Source organism: Eptatretus burgeri, chromosome 9 (genome assembly GCF_056783735.1).
Source record: "Eptatretus burgeri isolate ZD-2024b chromosome 9, Ebu_testis_v1, whole genome shotgun sequence".
NCBI classification, from domain to species: domain Eukaryota; kingdom Metazoa; phylum Chordata; class Myxini; order Myxiniformes; family Myxinidae; genus Eptatretus; species Eptatretus burgeri.
Window position 1 is genome coordinate 30,412,909 of NC_140969.1, and position 14,342 is coordinate 30,427,250.

Here is a 14,342-nt window from a genome sequence, read left to right on the forward strand (position 1 = left end):
CAGTGTTCTCTGAAGGAGGATTTAAAGTGGGTAATTAGCAAAATTCAACTTAAAAAATGTATCAAGTCACAGAACACAAAATGTCAATCTATACTCTATGCCTTCACAGAAAGAACAACCATGGCGAACACCTGGTTGGATGGACCTTATTTATTATTTTTAAAATATGTATCGATGTCAAAGTGAGAGGTGGATTACAAATGGAGATCGCACAAAGTGATGTCCTGTAAATATAAAATTGTACATTTTCAGTGGATGAGACCTCCCGAGGCTCCCACCGAACGGCACCGCGGGACCCAGCACAGGCGGAAACGCACATCAAATCGATGTGAGATTGAAAGCACGTGTACTTTTTCCTGAAACGAACAACCAAGCAGCTTGAAGAGCGCTTACCAAGTGGCTTAAGCATTCAAGCAAGCACTCCAACGAAACAGTCGATAAGAAACAGCTCCCTTGGCACGCCATTCGCGATCACCGACTCGTCATATTCAACACACGCCTCCCGGAGACACCTGAAATGTCACGTATGTCCGAATTGGACAAATGAACTCTTTCCTAGGACTCGGAACTGCTTGAAAGTTCGAATCTGGAACTTAAATTTTGTAATTCTTCTTTTTTTAAGAGATATTCGTGGCGATCGCATGTGCAGAAATGAAATAAAACAATGAACGCTGACGTCTCTGGGTGTTTATAAGCATTGCAATATACCCAGCGATTTGTAGCGATGATGAACAGCTTGTTCAAATTTGCGGACTGTTCCAAGTCAAGGTACGGATAGGCTGAGCAGGCCAAAAAACAGGGTGGCTTCAGACACCAGCGAGGTTACCCAGGAAACATCTTAAGACCCCAGACAGTGAGGTGGCCGAGGATTTCCTGATAGATATAATTAAATAATGCCGTTAATTATCTTCAAAAGTGGTGTTTTAATTAACCGAAACACCTAATTTTTCACTCTTGCACTTTGTTGGAGTTTTCTTAGTATGCGTGCAAAGTTTCAGGATGCTCGGTTATATAGTTTTGCAGTTATGGAGAGGGGACACACACACACAGCCTTTCATTACTATATATATATATATATATATATATATATATATATATATATATATATATATATATATATATATATATATATATATACATATACTAGTGGGGTATGCTTGCACATTGTAAGCAATAAGGAACTTTGCTTTCCCATTGTCACGGCTCACTCACCTGCATTTATTTTTTTTTCATTTATTTATATTTTCATTGCCAGACACTTTCCAATGGTTCTGTGATTTTTTCCCAGTGTATCGGCTTCAATAACAATCAGCATGCACAATTTCAGCTTTCTACGTCACCCGGAAGGTACCGATCTTTAATATCAGTCAGTAAGTGAGTCAGTGAATCAGTGGTTAGAATGAGCATTATACAGTGCCTATACATTATAGAAAGTCTGCACCCCCTATCAAAATTTTCACCTTTTGTTGCCTTATAGCCTGGAATTAAATTTTATCAAATTAGACTTTTTTTCCACTTTTATTTACACACCGTAACCCACAACTTCTAAGTGAAAAGCAAATTCTACAAATTCCAGAAAATTAATTAAAAATACAAAACTAGAATAACTTGGTTGGATAAATGTCCACCACTCCCCCTCCCCCCATATAATAGCAATTGTAAATTAGCTCATGTGTAACCAATCACCTTCAAAATCACACACAAAGTTAATTCACCTCCACCTGTGTTAAATTGTAGTGATTCTGATTATTTCAGAATAAAATCAGCTGTTCCTGTAGGTTTCCTCTGCTGGGTACTGCACATCAAGACTCAATCATGAGCACCAAGGAGCTTTTAAAAGACCTCCGGGATAAAGTTGTGGAAAGGCACAGATCAGGGGATGGGTATAACAAGCTCGAATGAGCTAATATCCTCGTCCTCTGAATGATGACGTCATAAAAACGAATATGACGTCATTGTGATGTATCAGGTTTGCGATAAATTATCTGTGCTAATGCCCGGCTTGATTCCCACAAACAAAATTCAAACAGCTTGCCTAGTTTCGGAGATCATGGTATAGGCGATTTCCATTAGCGGCGATATTATGATGTCAACTTTTTCTCGGAAGAATTTCCAAAACCGCAGACGGTTACTGCCTGTGCGTGGGCTTTCTGCATATACATGGCAAGTTTCACGAAGATCCGATGAAAAATCTGGGTTGTGAAACAAAAAATGTCAAAAAATAGGAATGACGTCATAAAATTCGATATGACGTCAAAGTGATGCATCATATGTGCTGTAATTCATCTCTGCTAATGCCCTGTTCGATTCCCGCAAACAGAATTCAAAAAGCTTGCCTAGTTTGAGATAATTTTTTTTTTTAGGCGATTTCCATTAGGTCTTAGTTATCTTATAACTTGTTTTTACACAGTTCTTCAGCTAAAATGTAGGGTCGGTAGGTTGAAATATAAATATAAATACAATTTTTAGAAATTATATCTTTTAATGATTTTTTTTCGGATGTTCCATGGAAAAGACGAGGGTTGGTGGGGGGGGGGAAATAAATATAAATCCTGGACCAGGAGGATCTAAGAAAACATTGAAGATGGAAGACCATTCAAATGCAGGATGCCCATGTTCACTGTATCATCTGATGTGAAAAACAATAGAGAAGGATTAAAACTTGTTTTTACAATATAGTCTGGCATGGTTTTCTTATAGAAACCTGTTGGATCATCAAACAAATGGAAACAATGCTGAGAAAATTACTGTCCAAGTCGTAGATGTGTACGTGCACACCAGTGCATAGTGTTGGATATGATTTTTTAAAATGTGTCTACGAGGAGTCAACACGCTCAAAACGGTCAATCAGAGCCATAACCAGCTTAGTTTTCAGTGGGCATCTGATCGCACAGTCTCCCCATCCCCATGAGCACATCAAAGGCTGATTTCTGGTCCGTTGAAGGCTGAATATCAGCATCTCGCAGGGAAACTTTGACGTACTTGGCACCAAAATCTTTCAATACGAACAGCGGTGTACAACTTTCGATGGAAACAAAATCGACATGATCGAGAGTAGCGTGCGAATCATCCCTGCTGCTGCACTGAATTGATGCAATAGTTCGGCCAGAATATTCGTCGTCAAGATGTTGTGTGATTAAATCACCAATATAGTCACTCAAATTTATACCGCTGACATACTTCTTAGCAATCACTTTCGCCCCAGAAACCAGTCAATCTGAACCACGCTGGCCACTGCTCAGACGCCATGACCGAAGAGTACTGCGCAGTTTGGTTAAAGGTGACTCGGCATTTTGGCACGCGCACACGAAATTATATTTTGAAAATAAATGCCGACGTTTACATTTCGGGTTTTGAAACTTTTGCACCTTCGGCGGAAAATGTATAAATATAAAAGGCTAAAAATGTGTTTTATATTTATATTTCATTTCGGCAAATATACCGTCGGCGGATCCGTAAACCAAGTTATAAAATAACTAAAGGCCTTAGCGGAGATATTTTGACGTCATAACTTTTTTTCTAGGAGGAATCTGCGCAGGATATTTTTACATAGATGGGACATTTTCACAAAAGCGGGTCAGGTAACGGTAAAGACTGTCCGATAATTTTTATCAAGCATATATTGCCCAGTCAGTGCAGAGGCCTTATGGTGATCCTGCATTGCTGACATCATTTGAACATTTTTCTAGTCCTTATAAGGGGTTCAAGCACTATTTCGAGAATATCAAAGAAAGTTGATTTTTTAGTTTGTTCTTTACCGTTACCTGACCCGCTTTTGTGAAAATGTCTCATATATACGCCAAGTTTCAGGAAGTTTCGATGAAAACTGTAGGCTGTGAAACAAAAAAGTCCACAAGAACAACAACGTGAGTAAGACTTAGAGAACCTCCATGGGGATCTAAAAATATTTCAAAGGCCTTGAATATCCGTTGGAGCACAGTCAAGACAATCATTAAGAAGTGGAAGACATATGATACCACCAAGACCCTGCCTAGATCAGGCCATCCCTCCAAACTGGATGACAAAGCAAGGAGGAGACTGATCAGAGAGGCCACCAAGAGGCCAATGGCAACTTTGACAGAGCTACATGCCTTTATGGCAAAGACTGGTCACTGTGTGTATGTGACAATATCCCAAGCACTCCACAAGTTTGGCCTGTAGGGTGGCAAGAAAGAAGCCATTACTCAAAAAAGCCCACCTTGAGTCCCATTTGAGGCATGCAAAAAACCACTCCAGAGATTCTGAAGCCATGTGGTAAAAATCTTTGTGTTCTGACGAAAACAAGATGGAACTTTTAGCTGAAATGCAAAACGTTACGTTTGGCACAAATCCAACACAGCACACTACCCAAAGAACACCATCCCTACTGTGAAGCATGGTGGTGGCAGAATCATGTTATGGGGATGTTTCTCATCAGCAGGGACTGGGGTACTTGTCAGGATAGAAGGGAAAATGGATGGAGCAAAATAAAGAAAAATCCTCGAGGAAAACCTGCTGCTCTCTGCAACAAAGCTGAAATTGGGACAGAAGTTCACTTTTCAGCATGACGACCCGAAGCACGCAGCCAATGCTACGCTGCTTGTTTCTTCTAAAAAAATTCATTTTGTTAGTCCTGCTTGTTCATTTTTCTTCTCCCCTGCTTTCTTCCCTGGTTTTCCTCCTGGTCTGGTAGGCCTTGTCCATCAGACAGGAGGGGAGCCTTATGCTCCTCTTCAGTGTGCTCCTCCCCCCTTCACCCCTCGCTTTATCTTTCACCTTAGAATCCAGGCATTGCGAGCAGGCACCATAACTGTGCAAGATTTAATTTCCTGCCAAAGTCCGCTGTCCGAGCAGGTGAGACTTTTGGCAGGAATGGGTTGTTGGGAGTTCTTGAGATTAAAGCTGAATTTAACTTTAAAGAACTTATGGCCTAATCTCTCTTCCACGTGATTTGGACATGTCATTTTCGATGACGGCGGGACTGTCAGAGTTCTGGCACTGATCGGCTACTGCTCCATCGGCTAAGATAATGGCCGACTGGGCAGTCAAGGCTCTTTTCAGAGGCGGAGGAGGCGGCCATGACCGTCCATCGGTAAAACAAGGGCGTCAGGACCCCCAATCAAAGAGCGGAGGAGCTCCTTGTGAGCCAACGGCCATCCATATCTAGTGCCCAACTGTGTCTGCGGACGTCCTCCTGCAGTTGGGATACTTCTTATTAGGAGGTTGGTGGCAGGATTTGCACTCCGGCCACCGTAAAACGCTTCATTCCGCAAAACGCAAAAACGCAAAAAAATCTGAAAACCCACTCCGTGGGAGTACCTCCTGTGCAGCTTCCCTTCGCAGGGCAGCTCACCGGATGACAGGATTGGGGCAAAGCCTTCGGGACCCCCAATCTTTGATAGGAGGGAAACCACGGGGTAACATCCCTGGGTCAGATTGCGGGAGAGTGTGTCGGAGTGGTGCTGAGGTGTCGTCCACCAGACCGTGGTCTCCTAGGGTTAACCTGAGGCGGTCCCTTCGGGTGGTGCCTGGAATGTCCTATCCCTAAGAGAGGATGATCACCTGTCTCTGTTATCATCTGAGCTCAAGCGTTTGGACATCGGGATTGCAGCTCTCTCTGAGGTTCGGAGACCGGATTGTGGCGAGATAATAGTGGGTGGTTACACCTACTATTGGTCTGGTCGCTCTGATGGTTACCATACCCAAGGAGTTGCTGTAGCTGTGTCCAATAAGCTGACCCCAATGATAATTGAGGTAACACCGGTCAACGAGCGTATTATGAGATTAAGGATTCGCCACTCCTTAGGTGTCATTTCCCTGGTCTCTATTTATGCTCCGACTGAGGCGAGTGATCTCACCGTGAAGGACACATTCTACGCCACACTCGAGTCTGTGGTTGATCAGTGCCCCAGACGAGATACACTTCTAGTCTTGGGGGATTTCAATGCATCGACTGGAACTGATAGGGATGGTTATGAGGTGTGTGTTGGTCCCCATGGGTCAGGAACTATGAACCAGAATAGCACTAAGTTCCTTGACTTTGCAAGAAGTCATGGACTAAGGGTGGCTGGTTCATTGTTTCAGCACCCGCAAGCTCATCGCTGGACTTGGTATTCCAACGCTGGCGGTGTGGCAAAGAAGATTGACCATGTCCTCATTGACGGTCGTTGGAGGATGATCCAGAACTGCAGGGTCTACCAGAGTGCTCAGTTCCTCAATACTGACCACAGGCTTGTTGTAGCAACTCTAAAGCTGCACCTTAAATCCTGGAGAATGGTACCATCCCAGCCTAGGCTGGATGTTGCCAAGCTCAGGGATGAGAGAGTAGCTGAGGAGTTTGCGAACAGGCTGAGTGGACACTTGGGGGTTCTGGGTGCTTTGGGGGGTCCTGAAGAGTTGTGGAGCACCTTCAAGACCACCGTCCTTGATGTTGCCGGTGGATGCCTTGGAGTTCACTGCAGGGCAAAGAAGAATTTTGTCTCTCAAGGGACACTGGATACCATTGACCAGAGTCGCAGGGCCAGGCTGAATGGCAGAGCTGAGCTGTTCAGGGAGCTGAGGCGTAAAACTGTACGTGCACTGAGGGTGGACAAGGAGGCCTATGTGCGAGGAATCTGTGAGGGGGTAGAGCATCACCTGTGGACAGGTGATTCTCGTCCCGCTTACAGGGGAATTCGCGCATTACGTTCATCCAAGCCCATCCCTCGGAGCACTGCAGTTCGAGCAGAGAGTGGTAGGCTCTTGACAGAGGAGTCTGAAGTGAAGGCCCGCTGGGCCGGTTACTTTGAGCGGTTGTACCAGGCTGATTCCCCAGCTGTCGAGTTGGACGTCAAGGGTGTTACAATCCCTGTTGCTGACCCTCGAATCAACTGTGGTCCACCTTCGCTTGTGGAAACACGGGCTGCGGTGAACCAGTTGAAATGGGGCAAAGCTCCAGGGATCTGTGGCATCCATGCTGAACTTCTCAAGGCTGGTGGAAATGCTGCACTCGTGTCGTTGCATGAAGTTTTGTGCTCTGCCTGGAACACAGGCATCATCCCAACTGACTGGAAGAGGGGCCTTGTTGTCCCTCTCTGGAAAGGGAAGGGTGATCGCCAAGACTGCAACAACTACCGAGGGGTGACGCTGCTCTCAGTTCCAGGCAAGGTCTTTGCTAGGATAATTCTTGATAGGGTTCGCCACCATCTGTTTGAGCACCAGCGCCCAGAGCAGTCAGGCTTTACACCAAAGAGGTCAACGATTGACCGTATCCTTGCACTTCGTGTCCTCACCGAACGCAGACGAGAGTTTCAGCAGGGGCTGCTTGCAGCCTATGTTGATCTCTGTAAAGCGTTCGATTCAGTGAATCGGGATGTCCTCTGGAGGATTCTTGGTCTTCGTGGGGTGCCACCGAAACTGATCGATCTGATGTCTGAACTCTACTCTGGTACTGAGAGTGCTGTGAAGTGTGGTGGTACCATCTCTGACTTATTTCCAGTTGTTACTGGAGTTCGTCAGGGATGTGTACTTGCCCCCACACTTTTGTACTTGTATGGACTGGATTTTTCAGCACTTGTATGGACTGGATTTTTGGGAGGATGTCGGAGAGATCAAGTTGCGGTACATCGTTTGGCAATGTCAAGATCTCGGACCTTGATTTTGCAGATGATGCAGTCATCTTTGCGGAGACTTTAGACATCCTTTTGGGGGCCCTCGAGATGCTGAATGAGGAGTCGGAGCCGCTGGGATTACGGTTTTCTTGGGTCAAAACTAAGATCCAGGCTTTCGGTGACATCTTGGATGCTGCTGTCCTGTCTGTGTCTGTTTGTGGTGAGGATGTTGAGGTCGTGGATAGATTCACTTACCTTGGCAGTGATATTCATGTCTCCGCAGGTTGTGAGCCGGAGGTCAATAGACGTCTGGGTCGAGCCTGGGGAGTCATGGATTCACTGGATCATGGGGTGTGGCGCCGCCGGTACCTGTGCTGGAGGACGAAAGTCCGAGTCTTCAGGTCCTTGGTACTTCCAGTCTTGCTCTATGGGTGCGAGACTTGGACTTTGACCAAGGATCTGAGACGGAGACTTAATTCCTTTGGTACCAGGTCTCTTCGAAGAATCCTTGGCTATCGCTGGTCGGATTTTGTGTCCAACGAGCGGTTGCTGAGAGAGACTCGGATGAGATTTGTTACCTGCATAGTCCGTGAGCGTCAGCTGCGGCTGTATGGACATGTGGCTCATTTTCCTGACGCTGATCCTGCTCACCAGATTCTCTCAGCGAGGGAGTCTCATGAGTGGAGGAGGCCGACCACCTGCCTCATGGTTGCAGCAGGTTGACCATCATCTCAAGGAGATGGGGATGGGCCTGGCATCTGCCTGGGGGATGGCCAGACAGAGGCCCCTGGAGTACCGGTGGAAAGTGGACGCAGCGACGCGCTGTTCTGGCACATGCTCCCATACCTGACCTGACCTGAGCGACTCGGATGTTCAAGTTTGGCTTAAGCGCTATGCAGACATCCGAGGCTCAGTACGACTCATCCAGAACTGCTTAGACATATGTACTGTGGCTCGTCAGTAATGAGTCAAGCTGCAGGCAAGAGAATATGACAGCACAGTCTCCCATATCCCGAATGGGATAATAATCTGGATGGACCATGGTCATGTCTATTATGCCGGGCAGCCAAAGATGTGATGCAGGTGCAGTCAACTAGACAACCTAATTACTGGGTGCAAAGAAGAGTTCTGTACTCAGTGTGGTGAATTTGGGCATGAGAGAGAGAGAGAGAGAGAGAGAGAGAGAGAGAGAGAGAGAGAGAGAGAGAGAGAGAGAGAGAGAGAGAGAGAGAGAGAGAGAGAGAGATGCACCATCGAGGTATGGTGCAAACTCTATGGAGTACAGAATAGGTCCGGGGTGTTCCGGCAGTCAGGCAGTCGGCTAGTGACCTTTGTTGGTTGACTCGTGCATTGGGGGGAGCCCGGGGAGCTGGCGGCTTCTTGATGGTTTCTTAATTCTGGGACAGTTGTGTTTTCTTTTGTTTGATCTAGATTTTGCTTTGGTTTGATTCATCTTTTGTGCCTGATTTTTTTTCCCAGCAGTGGTCTGGGTCTTCATTGCATCTTGTACCTATGTACGCATTTCTGGCCACAGTTAGTGGTCAGTTCTGAATTGAAGTCGTTAAAGAAAAAAGACCCCCTTTGAAAATTTGTTTGACGTGTCTTTTCCTTGTTTGAGTTGGGGGGGAGAGGGAGGAGGGGGTTTGTAATGGGTGCATTTTTCCCTCCCTTTGTTACCTCCACCACCGAATGTGGATGGGGTAATGTTTTCATCTCCGTTTGTCTGTTTGTTTGAGCAGGATATCTGAAAAAGTTATGGATGGATTCAGACGAAACTTGGTAGACAGGTTGGGTGTTTGACACGGACAGATCGATTCGATTTTGATGAAAAACTGGATCTAGATACGATTTTTTTTTCGTTTAAGTTATTCTTTAGCATTGAGAGATTGGGCCAAAGACAATATATAGCATGATATCTCAAAACATTATGCTTGAGTTATGACAAAACGAGGTGGATGAGTTGGTTCGGTGATAAGAAAAAGCCGATTAGATTTTGGTTCAGGTTTTGGATCCAGAACCGGCCTATCAGTGGAAACATAACGTAAACAGTTCAGCCTGGCGGAGGTATGTGCTCTACCGAGTACTGTTCTAGATCTGGAGACGAGTTTTTGCAATCACTTCTGTGTGTGTGTTGTTGGTTGTTATCTCCATATGTGGGGTTTTCAAAAGGTGGAAGGGAGTCCTCTCAGGTTTCGAAGTATCCACCTCTGTTTCGGTAAGGGGGATCGTGATTCATGGACCAATTTTTGAAGTTTTCTTGTTCTCAAAGTTTTGTTTCAAGGGCTCTTTTGAGGAACATCACCAAGCCTCCAACTGTAGTTTGTTTGTAGTAATATTCCCAAGGATGTTTTTTTAAGATCTCTGTGAGGTTTTTGTTTTATCATTCCCATTGCTCCAATAACTACTGGTACAATATCAGCAATCTTCAGCTTCCAGGATCTTTTCACTTAATTTTTTTTTGTCTGTGTGTATCTGTCTGTCTGTGTCTGGGCCGTAACTTTTTGTTTTTTTTCTCAGCCATCCTGCCAGCACCAATGAGGGATACTTCTGCTAATTATGGCATTGGTGATTACAAGCATTTTTTGAAAAAGGGTAGGGGGGGACTCACATGGGATGGGTGAGGGAGAGGGGAAAATCACATGCACTCAGCACAGCATCAATAGGCATGTTGTGCAACCATGTAATCAAAGGTATTTCAACACCGTCTCACATCATCACCCACGTCAACGCTGTGCCAAATGTGCCAAATACAATTGCATTGCGGGGGAGGCATAAACACACACAAATTACTCTGCATGGTTCATTAGGTGTCTTTATGCTCACAGATCAAATGGAACAAGAACATTTCATACAGCGGCTGCGTCGCATTACAATTCGTAACATGTCGTCACCGAAAGATACTTGAATATTTTCTTGCATTAATATTTTCACATTCACAAAAATGCTAAATTTAATTCTGCAACGGATAGATAACGCACGAACGCACGCACGCACTTTGTAATATTTCCTTCGAACATATCAACAAAGTATGAGATGGCCTGTTAGTGTTCCCACCTGAATTCCTGGATCATGATGTGAGTAAGCAAGGTTGAAATCCAGTACATGATAAATAACAATCCACAGCAATTACATAACCAAAATATATGCCAATTATTCCAATCAAGAGTGCTCTATTATACAACAACAGGCCAAGCCTGCACAATGGTTTCCAACATATGGTTGTTTGTCCTTCCTCTCTCCTCTAAATTCTGAGCGTCAAGCAAGAAAGCAGCATGTACTATTTGGTAGAAGTCTTTGGTATGACCGGACGAGGCTTTAAACCTCTGACCTTCCAGTATCGGAGCAGACACGTGAACCATTACGCCACCGATCCTGGTATGTAATGGTCAGTAGAGGACGTTCTAACCACTAGGCTACCATACACGCGTGTTTGTCAGTTTTCTAATAATGTCATTGCAATCCTCATACAATGCGCACTGATATGTAGCAATGTCTTTGTCCTGCATGCAACCCATGTACAAGCTCCACCATGAGCCTTAGACCATTGCTGAAAAAGAATAGAAACAAATGTGTTATTTAAGCAACAAAAAGGCCCACCTTTGGCATCCATGTTTTCCGCTTGCACATGGAGCGTCGGCGTTTCACGGCTTCCCAGAGCCGCCGCTGTCCTACCCACAGCAAGGATTGGGAGAAAAACAAAAAAAAGGCAACAAAACCCAGATTGAAGCCTTGCACTTGTTTGTCTTTCCAGAAGACTACATTTAAAGATGTCAAGAACAGTACTGTTGTTCGAAGCAAAATGTAAATATTTGATAAAAAGAAAAACATCAAAAAAATTGGGTTTATATATACAGTTTTCATATAAACAATACATGTGTACAGTTTTCATATAAACAATACATGTGTACAGTTTTCATATTAACAATACGTACATACAGTTTTCATATAAACAATACATACATACAGTTTTCATATAAACAATACATGTGTACAGTTTTCATATTAACAATACGTACATACAGTTTTCATATAAACAATACATACATACAGTTTTCATATAAACAATACATACATACAGTTTTCATATAAACAATACATATATACAGTTTTCATATAAACAATACATGTGAACAGTTTTCATCTTAACAATACATACATACAGTTTTCATATAAACAATACATACATACAGTTTTCATATAAACAATACATATGTACAGTTTTCATATAAACAATACATATGTACAGTTTTCATATAAACAATACATATATACAGTTTTCATATAAACAATACATATGTACAGTTTTCATATAAACAATACATGTGTACAGTGTTCATATTAACAATACGTACATACAGTTTTCATATAAACAATACATACATACAGTTTTCATATAAACAATACGTACATACAGTTTTCATATTAACAATACATACATACAGTTTTCATATAAACAATACATACATACAGTTTTCATATAAACAATACATACATACAGTTTTCATATAAACAATACATACATACAGTTTTCATATAAACAATACATGTGAACAGTTTTCATCTTAACAATACATACATACAGTTTTCATATAAACAATACATACATACAGTTTTCATATAAACAATACATACATACAGTTTTCATATAAACAATACATATGTACAGTTTTCATATAAACAATACATATGTACAGTTTTCATATAAACAATACATATGTACAGTTTTCATATAAACAATACATATATACAGTTTTCATATAAACAATACATGTGTACAGTTTTCATATAAACAATACATATGTACAGTTTTCATATAAACAATACATACATACAGTTTTCATATAAACAATACATACATACAGTTTTCATATAAACAATACATGTGAACAGTTTTCATATAAACAATACATACATACAGTTTTCATATAAACAATACATACATACAGTTTTCATATAAACAATACATATGTACAGTTTTCATATAAACAATACATATGTGCAGTTTTCATATAAACAATACATATGTACAGTTTTCATATAAACAATACATATGTACAGTTTTCATATAAACAATACATATATACAGTTTTCATATAAACAATACATGTGTACAGTTTTCATATAAACAATACATACATACAGTTTTCATATAAACAATACATGTGTACAGTTTTCATATTAACAATACGTACATACAGTTTTCATATAAACAATACATACATACAGTTTTCATATAAACAATACATACATACAGTTTTCATATAAACAATACATACATACAGTTTTCATATAAACAATACATATGTACAGTTTTCATATAAACAATACATATGTACAGTTTTCATATAAACAATACATATGTACAGTTTTCATATAAACAATACATATATACAGTTTTCATATAAACAATACATATGTACAGTTTTCATATAAACAATACATATATACAGTTTTCATATAAACAATACATATGTACAGTTTTCATATAAACAATACATATGTACAGTTTTCATATAAACAATACATATATAGAGTTTTCATATAAACAATACATATATACAGTTTTCATATAAACAATACATATATACAGTTTTCATATAAACAATACATATATACAGTTTTCATATAAATAATACATACATGCAGTTTTCATATAAACAATACATATATAGAGTTTTCATATAAACAATACATATATACAGTTTTCATATAAACAATACATACATACAGTTTTCATATAAACAATACATACATACAGTTTTCATATAAACAATACATGTGAACAGTTTTCATATAAACAATACATACATACAGTTTTCATATAAACAATACATACATACAGTTTTCATATAAACAATACATATGTACAGTTTTCATATAAACAATACATATGTACAGTTTTCATATAAACAATACATATGTACAGTTTTCATATAAACAATACATATGTACAGTTTTCATATAAACAATACATATATACAGTTTTCATATAAACAATACATGTGTACAGTTTTCATATAAACAATACATATGTACAGTTTTCATATAAACAATACATATATACAGTTTTCATATAAACAATACATGTGTACAGTTTTCATATAAACAATACATACATACAGTTTTCATATAAACAATACATACATACAGTTTTCATATAAACAATACATACATACAGTTTTCATATAAACAATACATATGTACAGTTTTCATATAAACAATACATATGTACAGTTTTCATATAAACAATACATGTGTACAGTGTTCATATTAACAATACGTACATACAGTTTTCATATAAACAATACATACATACAGTTTTCATATAAACAATACGTACATACAGTTTTCATATTAACAATACATACATACAGTTTTCATATAAACAATACATACATACAGTTTTCATATAAACAATACATACATACAGTTTTCATATAAACAATACATACATACAGTTTTCATATAAACAATACATGTGAACAGTTTTCATCTTAACAATACATACATACAGTTTTCATATAAACAATACATACATACAGTTTTCATATAAACAATACATACATACAGTTTTCATATAAACAATACATATGTACAGTTTTCATATAAACAATACATATGTACAGTTTTCATATAAACAATACATATGTACAGTTTTCATATAAACAATACATATATACAGTTTTCATATAAACAATACATGTGTACAGTTTTCATATAAACAATACATATGTACAGTTTTCATATAAACAATACATACATACAGTTTTCATA

General features: G+C 40.2%; 1 protein-coding gene across 3 annotated transcripts in view; it reads right to left on the bottom strand.

Annotated features, from left to right (window-relative positions):
- The window catches only part of TNK2 (tyrosine kinase non receptor 2), an 88,766-nt gene that overhangs the window by 59,263 nt on the left and 15,161 nt on the right, over positions 1-14,342 (bottom strand). For all 3 annotated transcript variants that reach the window (XM_085894590.1, XM_085894589.1, XM_085894591.1), the window contains exon 3: positions 11,166-11,236. In XM_085894590.1, the coding sequence (XP_085750716.1) occupies positions 11,166-11,236 (71 nt within the window). The remainder of the gene's footprint in view (positions 1-11,165; positions 11,237-14,342) is intronic.